Source organism: Sus scrofa, chromosome 13 (assembly GCF_000003025.6).
Source record: "Sus scrofa isolate TJ Tabasco breed Duroc chromosome 13, Sscrofa11.1, whole genome shotgun sequence".
Taxonomy (NCBI): Eukaryota; Metazoa; Chordata; class Mammalia; order Artiodactyla; family Suidae; genus Sus; species Sus scrofa.
Genome location: NC_010455.5, coordinates 135791316 through 135806281, shown reverse-complemented (window position 1 = coordinate 135806281; position 14966 = coordinate 135791316). Strand labels below are relative to the sequence as shown.

At 49.3% G+C, this 14966-nt stretch overlaps 1 protein-coding gene across 1 annotated transcript in view; it reads left to right on the top strand.

The window, feature by feature from the left end:
- Positions 1-14966, top strand: part of KALRN (kalirin RhoGEF kinase) — a 623278-nt gene that overhangs the window by 470791 nt on the left and 137521 nt on the right. Inside the window, 1 exon segment of the mRNA XM_021071254.1 lies at positions 2337-2583. Within this exon segment, the coding sequence (XP_020926913.1) occupies positions 2337-2583 (247 nt within the window).

Sequence of the window (14966 nt, the reverse complement as noted above, 5' to 3'; positions counted from 1 at the left end):
CAGGAAAAAAGCTCACCTGAACGGTACAAGCCGAAGGTGGTCCTCTGGTCAGGATGAAAGCCTGCCTGCACGGTACAAGCCGAGGGCAGGCCTCAGGTTACACAGCTCTCACTTTGATGTTGATGGGGAAGAATTGGGGCTTTTCTGGGAAAGCAATTTCCATGTTTGCGCTGGAGAACATGGGTTGTTTCTCGGGTGACCTAGTCTTTCCTGCTGTTTTATTTGTTATTCAGTTTTCCTCAGTCTTTCCTGATTATTTACTTATTATTCTTATTTTCCATTCTTATTTTCCTGTGGTGATTTGTGATTTAACAAAATTGCAACGAGAATATAATAAAAATTTCATTCTAAAGGACTTTCCCCTATTTAAATCCAACTTAATTAAAAACATAGTGTTTATCTACTAACTAGTTATATAGTAAACTTTAGAGTTAGGATTTTAATGAGGTTCATAGAAGTTAGAATATATTATTCTTGACCAAAAGACACCTAGCTATGAGTTATAGAAGCTTTTAAGTGATAGCTGGTTAAGTTGGTTTATATTTTCTTACACTGTCTCCTTGCCATAACACTTTAAAGATAAGCACCAGTCTAAAAACAAGATTTGTGAATGCCAAATTCTTGTGTCCGTGACCTCTTCAACTTGTGGAGACTTGCTGGCCATGGGATGATTTGTACTGAGTCTCCTCCTTTCCACATGATGTATTGTACCTAATTGCCCTTAAATTGTACTCACTAAATTTAGTTAAGACAAAGATGTTAGGACGTGATGTATAGCTGCTGTACCATGTAAAAGTTAACCAATGTACTTTTAACACTGTGATGTAATCTGTAGTGAAAAACTGTCTATATAATCAACCACTTATGCCAATAAAATTTGAGCAGTCCAGGCCCTGAAAGAAGGGACAAAGAGGCTGTCTCCATTGCAAAAGCCAACGTCCATCCCTCTCCTTTGGGAAAGTGTACACTCCCTGGCTACCAGAGCTGGCCTCTGGCAACACAGCCTGAAGGAGAGCTCCCTGGAGCTGGTGGGGGCTTTCCCCCTGACCCTTCGACAACAGGCTGCTGAGGTGGCCCCTAGGCCTCCCACCCCTCCCTCCTCACCCTGCCCCTAAGGGCAGCAGCTCTTCCAAGGAGGCTTTGTGCTGAGTTCTAGAAGAAAAAGGACTAACTAAGGGTTTCCTCGTGGTGAGAGTGAAAGTCTCAGGTTCAACCAGTAGAGCGTGTTCCTGTCTTGGGGACTCTATGCCTGGTCTTACTGGTTCTGCCCCAGAAGTGGTGCCAGGCCTGGGGGAGGACAGGCTGGAGCCCCAAGGATGGCTCCTAAGAAAGATGTGCCCCTTCTTCTTCTCTTCCCGTCTTCCTGCTCTTCCTCATGGTCCCCAGTGGCCAAGTCAGCAGGAAGCAGAGCTATTCCCCTTCCAGATAAACAGTCTCCTGCTTCTGCCTTTGAGTAGAGGACTTACTCTTTTTTCCTGTCACTAGTGCCTCCATTTTATGCTAATGGCACCAGCGGCGGGTGGGGGGGGTGGGGGGTGGGGGGGTGGCAAAAGTTGCAGGGCCCAGAAGGAAGGGTGGTGGCCTTTTTCATTATTCCCAATACCAACTTGAATCAAGTGAGAGTGAGAGTGTTAGCAATGATACCCAGAAGAGTCTGAGGGGTGGCAGTAACAGGCAGGCATGGGACACAAGGCAGAACCCTTGGAAGAAGTAAAGGGACATCCTGGGGAAAGAGGTGAAGGAAACAATTAGCTGGAAACTTGGTAAAGAAATCAGGGAAAGGGAGTTCCTGTTGTGGTTCAGCAGGTTAAGAAGGATGCGGGTTCAATCCCTGGCCTCGCTCAGGGGGCTAAGGATCTGGCGTTGCTGCAGTCTGCGGTGTAGGTCACAGATATGGCTTGAATCTGCATTGCTGTGGCTATGGCTCTGGCATAGTCCTCAGCTGCAGCTCTGATTCAGTCCCTAGCCCGGGGATGCCATGGCTGCAGACCTAAAAAAGACAAAAGAAAAAAAAAAAAAGAAAGAAAGAAGGAAAATAACTCCAACCAAACAAGAAGAAATTGGGAGCAAATTCTGGGCAGGCTGCAGACTGTTACTGCGGCTAGAATGGCTAAGTGATTGAATGACACTTTGTTAATTTCTTGTTTTTTCCTCTTTTCTTTCCTGTTCCCAACTTCCTCTCCCATCTTCTGCCTTCTCTGCACCCTGAACCCCATCTTTTCTGTTTTCCTCCTCTCCTCTGCTCTCATGCCCACTCTGCCCCCACTTACTTCCCCCTCCACCTCTGCCTCCTTCCTCCATGTCCTCTTTTACTCTGAACCTACCGCACCCCCAAGCTCTCTGGCGGCTGCGAATTGACTGTGGTCCTCCAGGACTTCAACGCGGGCCACAGTAGCGAGCTGAGCATCCAAGTGGGACAGACCGTGGAGCTGCTGGAGCGGCCGAGCGAGAGACCGGGCTGGTGTCTGGTCCGCACCACGGAGCGGAGCCCCCCCCAGGAGGGCCTGGTCCCCAGCAGCGCCCTGTGCATCTCCCACTCCCGAAGCAGCGTGGAGATGGACTGCTTCTTCCCCTTGGTGAAAGGTAGGGGGAGTTGGGGGTGGGGTTGACAGAGGCCTCTGGGGCGCTGGCCACTCTCACTGAAGAGCAACGTGGCACTTAGCTGTCTCAGGAAGCCGTGCTGACCATGCACGATTTCTCTGGGACCTACTTGTGAAGAGAGCGGGCTGGGAGCTTAAAGAGAAAGAGTTACGGAGGAGTTCCCGTCCTGGCGGGGCGACGAATCCGAGTAGTATCCATGAGGATGCAGGTTCGATCCCTGGCTCCTTCAGTGGGTGAGGGATCTGGATTATCCTGAGCTGTGGTGTAGGTCACGGATGCTGCTCGGATCCTATATTGCTATGGCTGTGGCATAGGCAGCAGCTGCAGCTTCAGTTTAGACCCCTAGCCTGGGAACTTCCATATGCCAGCCGGGGGGTGGCCCTTTAAAAAAAAAAAAGAAAGAAAGAAAGAGCTATGGAATTGCTGTGTGACTTTGGGAAAATCATTTAACCTTGCTGAGTTGGTCTCATCTTCAAAATGAAGATTGACTTAGATGACGCCTAAGATCTCTTCTAACTCTGCCACTGAATCACCCAACATCTGGAAAGGTCCTCTTCTGCTCCTGGCCAAAAGCCTAGACTCCTCCTTTCTCCACTGAGCCCCGCCCCTTCACAGTTACTGCAGGCTTCGTGGTCCCCAACCCCCACCCAGGTGCTCATGCCTCACAAAGGACCCAACAAACCCCAGGGGCAGCACACAGCATAACTGAGTCAGATTTGAGCCTCCCCTCAGCCCTGCGGGGCTCTGGGACACTCCTTCAGGTGCCTTTGGTGGACAAATCCTGGAGCCTTGGCTCCTGTTTACCTAAGTTCTGTGTTGCTGCCATATGCTTGTTTATTCACTTTTTCCTCACACTGGGGAGACTGAACTACTGACAATGGTGATTCTTCTGGGTGATTCTTCTGGATTCAGTCCAGGTGTCTCTGGATTGGCAGCCTCAGCATCCCCTGGGAACGGTTAGAAATGCAAATTCTCAGACCTCACTCCGGACCTACTGGGCCAGAAATGCTGGGGTCGGGGCCACAAGTCCCCAGGGAACTCCAGTTCACACTCAACTCTGGCAGCCACTGGTGGGGACCTTGAAGTGGCTCGTTTTATATTGAAGAGCAGGCCCAGAGAGTGAGAGACACAGAGTTCTTAGTTCTGAGCTTCATTTTTTAATTGGTCAGTTTACATCAAGGTTTCCATGCAGACCTGTGCTGGATATTTATGGAATGGGAAGGGGGAGGGGCCTGGTTCTGTCGGGAGTCAGGGACAGGAGTCAGCATGGAGACGTATTGATCCTACAGAGTAAATAAGTTGTGAAATATTTCTGGAATTCTATCCGGTCCATCGCCAAAGCCTGATTTCCTCCACAAGGTGGCGCTAGCAGATTGCATTATTAGCACTGCCTTCCTCTTCCATGGGCCTCTCAGGGGGGGGGTTTTGTCAGGGGAATGGCCCCTAAAACCAGTCTCCTCCGTGCACACACACACACACACACACACACACACACTTGTGCTCCCCTCTCCCACACCCACTTCTCCCCCTTAACTTTGAAGACTAAGGAGGAATCGTGTCAGGAAATCGTATGGACTCTAATTGCAGATGTAGCTCCTCAGCCCTTTGAAGCAGCACCAGAGGAGCTCCTGATAGCAGGGAAGGGAAAAGCAGGGCATCCCAGGAGTATGGTTCTGTTTGGAGTCTCACTAGGGGGAAAATGGGCCACAAAGGGGTTAGAATTGTGCGAGTGAAATGACAGTATATACAAAACATTAGAACAGTGCCTGGCACTCAGTCCATCTTAGCTGTCACATTAAGTTATAATATCACTTACCATAGATTATTAAGCAAGAGAACTAAAAACTCCCATCTTCAGAGACAAAACCCTAAAGCAGAAATGTATGAGCTGGGGAGGGCTGAGCGGTCATAGATCTCCAAGGGTGAGGTGGTCCATCAGGAAGAATTTGACTTCAAAGGAAGACTTGAAACTTCTTGCCCTAGGCTGGCCTGCCTGGTCTCTGACTGGGTGCATCCCCTCCCTGACCCGCCCTGGATGGGGCTCCCTCTGGTGCAGTTGGGCGGGAACAGACCCAGAACAGAGATGCAGAAAGCAGAGCCAGTGTGATCTGTGGTCCCTCTAGAGATCGGAGGTGGAGGCGTTCAGAGGGAGGGGTGTTGGTGGAGAGTTAACTGAAAATGGAAGCAGAGAATAAGAATGTCAAACAGGCAGGAGAGAAAGCAGGGAGGTGCCAGGGAATTTCCAGCTAATTCAGCCACTCTCCTGGCTTTTTACAGGCACCATCCCAGGGCCTATCACCCACTGCCTTGGCTCCTCCTGTTTGCAGGCTCTGTGCCCTCTGCAAGCATAAACCCATCAGGTGTCCCCTGTGAGCTCTCACCTGCGTGGGCTCAGGACCCACAGGTGCCCAACTCCCAGCAGTCAGGCTTAGGTCTCTGTTCTCCACAGAGCACCCTTCCAGCCCTCACGAGGCCTCATCTGGATGTAGGCATGCTCGCAGGGAGAGCCCCTGCCTCTCTCCAGGCCGGCCTGGAGTGTTGGCCTCTTAGCAGAGGTTCGGTAAGCTGTTCCTTCTCCCATCCAGCTGGCTGCCTGCCAGCCCCCTGGCCTTCTCCTCCCTCAGAGGGATGGTCCCCAGCGGGCACTCCACCTTCCAAGTTATGCCTGATAAGACGTTCTTCTGGAGGCTGTGGAACAGGACAGGGCCTCCTCCAGTGTCACTGGAGGTCAGGATCCATGGCTTTTTCAATCCTCAGAAGGCAACGGGTCCTCTGAACCTTTGCGAGAGCATCAGGCCAGTGCTCCTTTGGGCTGTGAGAAACAGGGAAGTGTCTGTGTGATGTGCTGAAGGCCGTGTGAGTGCTCAGGCCACAGCTGCCACCCCCAGAAACAGAGGCAAAAGAACCCTGCAGTGTCAGCCCCCCTGGACTGGGGCTCTCAACCCTGGCTGCCTAGAATCCCCTGGAAGCTTGACCAAATGACAAGGCCCAGGCCCTGCCTAGAGCAATGGGGGGTCAGTTTGCAGAATGGGCCTCAGGGTCAGTGGGTTCTAAATGTTCCTCAGGTGAATGCAAGGGACTGCAGGGTTGAGAACTACTGCACCAGCTAGTTTCCTCTCTTGCAGGGGCACCTTCAGGCATAGGAAAGCAAGGTGACTTCCCTGAAGCCACAGGGGGACTTGGTAGCAGAGCTGGAGGAGAGTCAGGGCTCCCACCTCCTTGCCCGGGGGCTCTGCCTCACACATTCTGCCCGCGGGGCTTCCGTGTAGCTGTGGGCCCTTCTCCAGTCTTTCCCTCCTGTGCCTTCTCAGGAGACAGTGGCTGCTTGTTTCCTCTTGATATGCCTGTGGCAGGACTGATGACAGGGCTGAGCGACAACGTGGGGCAGCTGCCTTTCCTGTTACTTTACTGCCCCGCTGACATTGTAGAGCTTCTCCCAGGGGTTGGGCCCTGTGGGACCCAGGCATTCCTCCTCCTAATCCCCTCACACTTTCTCAGCAGTAAGTGGCGAGGCAGTGCCTCCCAAGGGACAAAGACTGTGTGGCCGGTGGTTTCAATTCTGGTTGCATCTTAGAACCACCTGGAGGAGACTTTAAGAAATATTGATGCCTCACACCCCCCCCCAAACCAATTAATTCAGAGCCACCAAGGGAGTGGGCATCAGTATTTTTTTAAGTTCCTTGATAATTTGAATGTTCCATGAAGATTGAGAGTCACTACTTTGAGGGTTTGGCTCCCCCCGAGGGTCAGGCTTCAGAGGTATTTACGAATCCACTGGAAGGGGTTCATAGACAGTTATATGAAGAACTACAACTCATCCACAGAGAAACAGTTCCATTTCAAAATGGACAAAGGGGAGTTTCTGCTTTGACACAGTGCGTTAAGAATCCAACAGCAGCCTCTCCAGTTGCAAGGAGCTGTGGGTTTGATCCCCAGCCCAGCACAGTGGTTTAAGGATCCAGCATTGCTGCAGCTGTGGCATAGGTTGCAGGTGCGGCTCAGATTCAGTCCCTGGCCTGGGAACTTCCATATGTCGTGGGTGCAGCCACAAAATAAAATCAAATGGACAAAGAACTTGAATAGACATTTCTCCAAAGAAGATACACAAATGCCAATGAGCCCATGGAAAGACAGGCAACAACATCCCAGGTCATGAGGGAACTGAAAATCAGTACTGCAGTGAGAAACCTCTTTATCCCCATCAGGAAGGCTGGTATTTTTTTCACAAGCCACAGAAAATAACAGGTGTGGGTGAGGCTGCAGACACATTGGAAACTCTGGCGCCCCAATGGTGGAAAAGTAAAATCGTGGAGTGCTGCGGCAAACAGTATGGGATCCCTCAAAAAATTAAACATAGAATTACCGTATGAGCCAGCAATTGCCCTGCTGGGTGTATATCCCAAAGAATTGAAAGCAGGGACTCCAAGATACATTGGTATTGCCATGTTCATAGCAAAGGTAGAAGTAGCCCAGATGTCCATCAACCAATGCCTGGGTGAACAAAATGTGGCATACACATACAGTGGGCTGTTGTTTAGTCTTAAAACAGAAGGAAAATCTGACACATGCTACAACATGGATGAACTTTACAGACATTATATGCTAAGTGAAATAAGCCAGACGCAAAAGGACAGATACAGTATGATCCCACCATGTGAGGCAGCTCCATAGCAGCCAAATTCATAGATAGAAAATGAAGTGGGGGAGTTCCTGTCGTGGCTCAGTGGTTAGCGAATCCGACTAGGAACTATGAGGTTGCGGGTTCGATCCCTGGCCTTGCTCAGTGGGTTAAGGATCCAGCGTTGCCATGAGCTGTGGTGTAGGTCACAGACTCGGCTTGGATCCTGCGTTGCTGTGTCTCTGGTGTAGGCCGGCAGCTACAGCTCTAATTAGACCCCTAGCCTGGGAACCTCCATATGCTGCTGGTGCAGCCCTAGAAAAGGCACAAAGACAAAAAAGAAAAAAGAAAATGAAGTGGTGGTTGCCAGTGGCTGGGAGGAGGGGAAGAATGTGGACATCCTTTGAAATTCAGAACTCACCCCTTCAGAAAACAAAATTATGAGCGGAAGTATGATGAACAAGGATGGGAATAGATTTCTATGCTAGTCTACACAATTTTATTTAAGGATAACACAGCTAAGGAATTCCCTGGTGGCCTAGTGGTTAAGAACTCAGAGTTGTCCCTGCTGTGGTTCAGGTTACTGATGTGGCTTGGGTTCAGTCCCTGGCCCAGGAATTCCACATGCCATAGACTCAGGCAGAAAAAACAATTATAATAACTGAACTTAGCATGTTTGCAATGAAAAAATCATGATAAGGTTGCTTTCAAAAATCACTGTTGGATTAAGAATAACTAAAACCCCAAAATAATGTGTTTGAATGAGAAATGTAATTGAGTGCTGATACTTCCTAGAGAAAAGTGTGTTTTAAGATAGATGGAGATATATTTGTGGAGACTCTAAAAGGAGCTCCTAGTCATTTTTCAGAATTATAAAAGATTAGAATTAAAGCTCTCTCTTTCTATAATTGAATAAAATTGATTCGATTTCATTTCACTTCAGAAAATTGAATTTTCTGGGTTCCTCGGATCTGAGAATTGAAAAGCACCTTGGAAGTCTTCTGGCTCACTCTGTCCCCTAGTGTAGGACCCTCCTCTTGAAATGTCTCTGTTGGGTGCCAACCAGGCATTCCTTGCTCACTCCCAGTGGTGGGGAGCTTATTACTTCTAGAAGAAGCCTGTCGCATTCGAGTGCAGTTCTGAGGTTAGAAAAGTCCTCTTGCTCAGTACTGAGCTCCAGATCCTTCTTGCCCATCCCTCCTCCTATTCTCTCCTCCCCAGCTCACCCTGGAAACCACCAGTCCCAATCTCATTTTCCATCTCCTTCTGATCTCTATCTAGAACAATGTAATTTGATTTGCATGTACAATGATAGACTCCTCTTTCCTAAGGGACCATTTAATAAGAGCCTAGTGATTTCTCTATGTATCTTTTATTTCCTTAGTGCAAAACAAAACATTTTGGATTAAATTCAACAATCCTAATTTTAGGGTGGTTATTTGTGTGTAGGGTTTTTTTTAAATTGAAGTAAAGTTGATTTACAATATTGTGTTGTTTCAGGTGTACAGCAGAGCGATTCTCTTATGTACATACTTTTCCAAATTTTTTTCCATTATATGTTATTACAAGATACTGAATATAGTTCCCTGTGCTAATACAGTAGATCCATGGTAACCAAAAGTTTGTTTTCGGATCGTGAGTCTGTTTCTGTTTTGTAAATAAGTACATTTGGATCTCTTTTTTTTTTTCAGATTCCACATACAAGTGATATCATATGATATTTGTCTTTGACTTCACTGTATGATAATCTCTACATCCCTCCATGTTGTTGCAAGTGACATCATTTCATTCTTTTTTATGGCTGAGTAATAGCCCATTGTGCATATTTACCACATCTTTTTTATCTATTCATCTGCTCATGGACATTAAGGTTGCTTCCATGTCTTAACTATTATAAATAGTGCTGCTGTGAACACTGGGGAGCATGTATCTTCTTGAATTAGAGTTTTTAGTCTTTTCCAGATATATGCCCAGGAGTGGGATTGTTCAATCACATGGCAGCTCTCTTCTTTGTTTCTTAAGGAAACTCCATACTGTGTATCCCTGCGTATCGGTGACCCTGGTCTCTCACTCACACACCTCTGATCTCACCTCCTTTTCTCCGGGCTCAGGACTTAGTGGGAACTGCCTTCCCCTTTGAGGCTCTTTACAGGCTGGTCTTTGTTCCCGGTTATTCCTACTGTCATTCAGATTGTTACTTGTTCTAATATAGCATTTTTGGAGTTCCCATTGTGGCTCCATGGTTAATGAACCTGTTTAGTATACCTGAGGATGCAGGTTCCATCCCTGCCCTCGCTCAGTGGGTTCAGAATCCGCACTGCCGTGAGCTGAGGTGTAGGTCGAAGATGTGGTTCAGATCCCCGTGTTGCTGTGGCTGTGGTGTAGGCCAGCAGCTATAGCTCCAATTCATCTCCTAGCCTGGGAACCGCCATATGCTGCGGGTGCAGCCCTAAAGAGACAAAAAAGAATAAAGACAGGCTGTGGAATGAGTAGAAAGTCAATTAATATTGGTTTCTGCATCTGCAAGGGAAGCAGATAAAAATACCCATCTCTCAGAGTTACTGGGAGGCTCAGAGGTGGCACTGCTAAGTAAAAGTGCTTTTCAACTCTGAGGTTGGTCTTTTGTTATGGGCAGAGGCTAACTGTTTAGAGTAAAACAGAAATGACCCTGTGATGCACAGGACTTTATGTGTGTATGTAGTAGGCATACGATGTCATGATGAGAGGTGTGGCGTAACTAAGAGTCTTGAGGTGGAAGACCTGGGTCTGGATCCCACCTAAGCCAATGAGTGGTGGATAACCCTGGACAAGATTGTATCTTGGAGTTCCCACTGTGGCACAGTGGGTTAAGGATCTGGTGTTGTCTCTGTGGCAGTGTGGGTTTGATCCCCTGCCCACCACAGCAGGTTAAGGATCTGGCATTGCTGCAGCTACGCATAGATCTCAGCTGTGGCATGGATTTGGTTCCTGGCTCCGGGAACTTCCATATGCCGCGAGTATGGCCAAAAAAAAAAGAAAAAAAAATATTTTAAGTATCTTGTATATAACACGGGCAGTAGTGCCCACGTCCCTTGAGGTAGACTTCCAGCTTAGTACCACCCTGGAGACGGTCAGTTGCTGTTACTTTCCCTGCCTGCCCTTTGTCCTGGTTGTGGTACCTCTGTAGGAGTGCCTCCAGGGTATTTCTAGGTGGAACCCTCCCCAGGGCTGCTCAAGGGGGTCAAGGTTCTGTCCCTAGTTCCATCCATGGCATTTGCCAAGACCCAACCACTGTCTCTAGTCTGCACCCGCCCCCTCCCTCAGTTTCCGCTCCTGCCTCGCCGGGCCCTTTCTGCCGTCTACCAAGAGAAGGTCCACCTGGCTCTGTGATGTCCCAAGAAATAATGGTGTGCCCCTCTCTTCTAACTTTCTTAGGCCCCCTATCCAGAGGGTGGAGATCATCCATGATGTATTTGAGCTGAACATTCAAGCTGCTCCCCAGCTCATACCTCTCCATGCCCTACTCCCTTCCGTGATTAACCTTGGTCATTGAAGGTGACAGTCAGACCACACCATAGAGATGGGCTGACCTGTGTGGCGGACGGGTGTGCTGAGTGTTGGGGTGGGCATGGACGTGTCCTTCCCTAATTCCGAGATGAGAAGGACAAAGGGAAACTTTATGAAAATCGCTTTATTTTCTTTTTCACTGAATTTCTCCCACTTACCTGCCTATGTCAGGATGGGCCAGACATGGCTCATTAGTTACTGACCACCTGGGAGCCCTCCCAGGGCAGTTTCAGGAAGAGGGAGATACAGTCCCTCTGACCCCCTTTTTCTTTTCTTCAAAGAATAAGGGAGCAGCACAGTTAGAAGTTGCCCTGAGCCTCCTTTGTTGTGGGAGAGATGTCCTGCCTGGGACCAGCTCCCATCCATCTGACACAATTTAGGAATATCAAAGGACTTGGAATCAAGGCCTCAAAGAGGAAAGTGTCAGGCCAGGCCACATCCCCTTCTAAGTCCACCCCAGTGTGGGGCTGCCTGCGAAGACGACTGACCCAGGAAGGGACACTGCATTATCCAGGGGGAGAATGGATCTCTCTTGCACCCTCTGCAGAGATATGCCCTTCTCCTTTGTGGAGCCAGCCCGCTGAGTCTTAGCTTATGCCAAACGCCCGATCCAGCAGCATATCTCCCTGCCTTCTGGTGTCCATTGTAAATCTACATAAGGATGATGCCTCTTTTCATCCAGAGGGGAGGGAGGGTGAGGCTTGAATAGCATCTTTGCTTCTGGGAGCCTCATGAGCCACCTCAGAGCTGATGGAGCTCAGGGCTCAAATGAGAGGCCCAGATTTAATCCCAGAGAAGAGAGGCTGCCACTGACTGAGCTTGATGAGGAGAAGCTGAAGGTCGATGATGGAGGGGAGGTCACTGCAGAAAACAGAAGATCTCTCGGAGAATCAAATGCGGTTCTCTTCCCAGAGCCAGCCAAGCTGAAACCACTTCCCCTCTTGAGAGCAGAGGCTCTAGAAGTGACAATGCTGAACATAAGGCATGGGGAGCCGAGAAGGAGCGCTAGGATGGCTGGGAATGTGCCCTCTCTTTCTGCTCAGGGAAGGACAGAGGTGAGAGGACCCAAACGGCCATGAGGAGCAGTCCTTGCAGGCCTCGGCCTGAGGAGCTCCCAGCAGCAGGATTCTGATGCTGTGCAGCCAGACAGAGTGGTCAGGACCCTCCTCTTCCCGCTTCAATGTCTTCCCCTGTGTCACTCGAACCTTGAAACCCTCCTCCAGGATCAAAACCAGTCTGAACCCAAACCCTGTGACATGCGTGAGGAGTCTCTCAATTGGCAAGTCTTGCCATGTTTAATACCAGCTCCCTGTCCTGCCTGGGAGCAGAGAGGCCCTCCACCCATGGAACCTTGTCCTTGCCTTTGGGATGGGACTGGGCTGCCTAATTTCCCCTGCCCCCCTGGGAAAAGCTGGCCCTGATTTCACGTCCACTTGCTTTACTTTCCATGGGACCCTATGGCCTCAGGAAGTGTGGGTGCCAGCCTTGGCACACAGGTGGGCACAGAGACCATTTCCAGTGCTGGCTCCTAGCTGCAGGGAGGAGGCCTGGGCTCAGCTCCAACATTCCCATGGCTCGTGTGTCTCCGGGTCATAACAAAGTCCCCCCTGTGGCTGCCAGGAGGCTCCTGCAGAACCTGCCCCAGAGCCTGTTCTCTGACTTCATCTTAGTTTCCTTCTGCTGCTCTAGCCAATAACCACAGGCTGAGTAGTGGCTTCAAACAATGCACATTTATTCTCTTAGCAGTCTGTAGGTTAGAAGCAGGACATGCTCTTCACTGGACTAAAATCAAGGGTTGGCAGGACTCTGTTTCTTCTGGAGGCTCCAGGGGAGAGACTGTTTCCTCATCTTTTCCAGCTTCTAGAGGCCGCCTGCATCCCTTGGCTTGTGGCCCCTTCCCCCATCTTCAAAGCCAGCAGTGCGGCATCTCTCTGATCCTTCTTCCAAAGTCACATGTCCCTCTGACCACAGAGGGAAAGGGTCTCTGCTCTTAAGGACTCATGTGATTACATGGTGCTCACCAGGATCATCCATCTCATGGCCCTTAACTTAATCACACCTGCAAAGTCTCCTTCCACGTTCTGGGGATTAGGGTGTGGACAGCTTTCGGGGGTTGGGCATGCTTCTTTCCACATCCTTGCACCTCCTGACCAGCCTGCCTACCTGAACTCTTTCCCGATGGAGCCATGCTCCCTCCCACCCAGCATCTGTACCTTCTGATCCCTCTGCCTGGAACACTCCAGACCTTGCAGGTCCTCAGATCCCTGGACGGCTGGCCACCACCCTTCCTTCACGGTTCTGCTCGTGTCACCTGGTTAGAGCAGTCTTCCTCACCCCCACCCTCTCCCATCACCCTGTGTACCCCTCTCCCTGCTTACTTTTCTTCATTGCAGTGATGTCACTACCTGATATATTCGTAACCTTTATTGTCTATTCGCCCCACTGCCTCCCAGATTCCCCTACAAATGCAGGAATTTTTTAAATTTTGTTCATTACTCTATCCCTCTATCTAGAACAGTGGCTGGCATATAAGAAATTCCCACTAAATATTTATGGAAAGGAAGGGAGGAGTTCCCATCGTGGCTCAGTGGTTAACGAACCTGACTAGCAACCATGAGGACGCAGGTTCGATCCCCGGCCTTGCTAAGTGGGTTAAGGATCTGGCATTGCCGTGAGCTGTGGTCACAGACATGGCTCAGATCCTGCGTTGCTGTGGCTGTGGTGTAGACCAGTGGCTACAGCTCCGATTCGACCCCTATCCTGGGAACCTCCATATGCTGCAGGTGCGGCCGAAAAAGACAAAAAGACAAAAAAAAAAAAAAAAAAGAAAGGAAAGGAGGGAAGGAGATAAGAGAAATAAGAGAAGAAATAAGGAAGGGAAGAAGGAAGGAAGGGACGGAGGGAGGAAGGTGGACGGACCATGTGTCAAGGAGCAGGCTCAGTGTGCCCTCCGTCCTCTAAGAACTCTAGAGGAAACTGATTAAAGCTTTAGCAGGAGGGCCTGAGGATGGGGATGGGCAATAACATTTTGATGCTAGGAGTTGTGACTGAGAAAGTCTTTGCAATCCTGCTTCCTGGGAAGTCTTCTCTGGGGACCCATGGACCAAGCAGCTCTCAGGTATTTGGAATGGTTGGAAACTCAGAGCTATAAGGATGGGCAGCATCTTGCACACCCCTCCTATTTTATCGAAATTTTCCAGAGACTGACTTGAGTTATATCAAGACAAAATCCACTCTGCATTTAATGTATCAGAAGCAGCATGTAATGCTACTTCTGCCTGCGTGAGGAAAGGGGACGCTGACAGTGGGAATGAAGACACCAGTCTTGCTGTGGACACTTAGCAAGGCAAGCCTTCAGCCAAAGTGATAGACGGGCCCTTCTCACTGCTCTACTTTGGGAACACTTTGACCTACTTAGAAGCGAGCTTGGGGAAGTAGATACAACCTGGAGTGGTTTGTTTTTAGCAACTCCAACTGCAGTCATCTTTCACTTTGATAAATAGCTTGTCTCCTCCCAAGCTCGGATCTCCAGGAACCTATCCTGGTGGCCCTCACTGTCTCCCAGAAGAGCACGGACACTGGCTGCTCTGGGAAGACACCTCAGTCCTTGGTGAAACCCACGGCCTTCTCACCATCACCTGGACCACCCTTACCTGGGGCTTGGTTCAGACCCGATGGTGATCGGCGATACCTCCTTCCTGAAAACCAGAGGATGATTGGCAGGGCAAGCTGGGGCTTAACTTTTTCAGCAGGAGGCAGACAGGTGACACCTGGGGCAGGCACAGAGGGACAGAGGGACACATTTGCAGGGCATAGTTGAAAATGGAGAGGAAGAGCTGCCTAGTGATCTAGTCCCTGGAGTCTAGGAGCTGCCACCAAGGGGATAGAGGCACCCACAGGGCCCGCAGTGGTGCCATGCTTAGACCACATCAACAGGCGTAATTAGGGGAAGAGAGTACTATGCAGAATGCTGGCAATCATGCTTTATTTTTGTAAACCTTGCTATTTTAATAACATATAACCTGGCAGTGGTCATCCACGTGGACATTATATAATTTTGAAAGACGTAATTGGAGCTCAAATTAAATATAAAAGCAATGTACGTGTTTCTGGTCACTGATGATTATGATCTCAGTTCTGCTTCTTTACATAAACATGAAACCTCTACCTTATGTCCAGTCTTGGTCTGTCTCCAGATTCC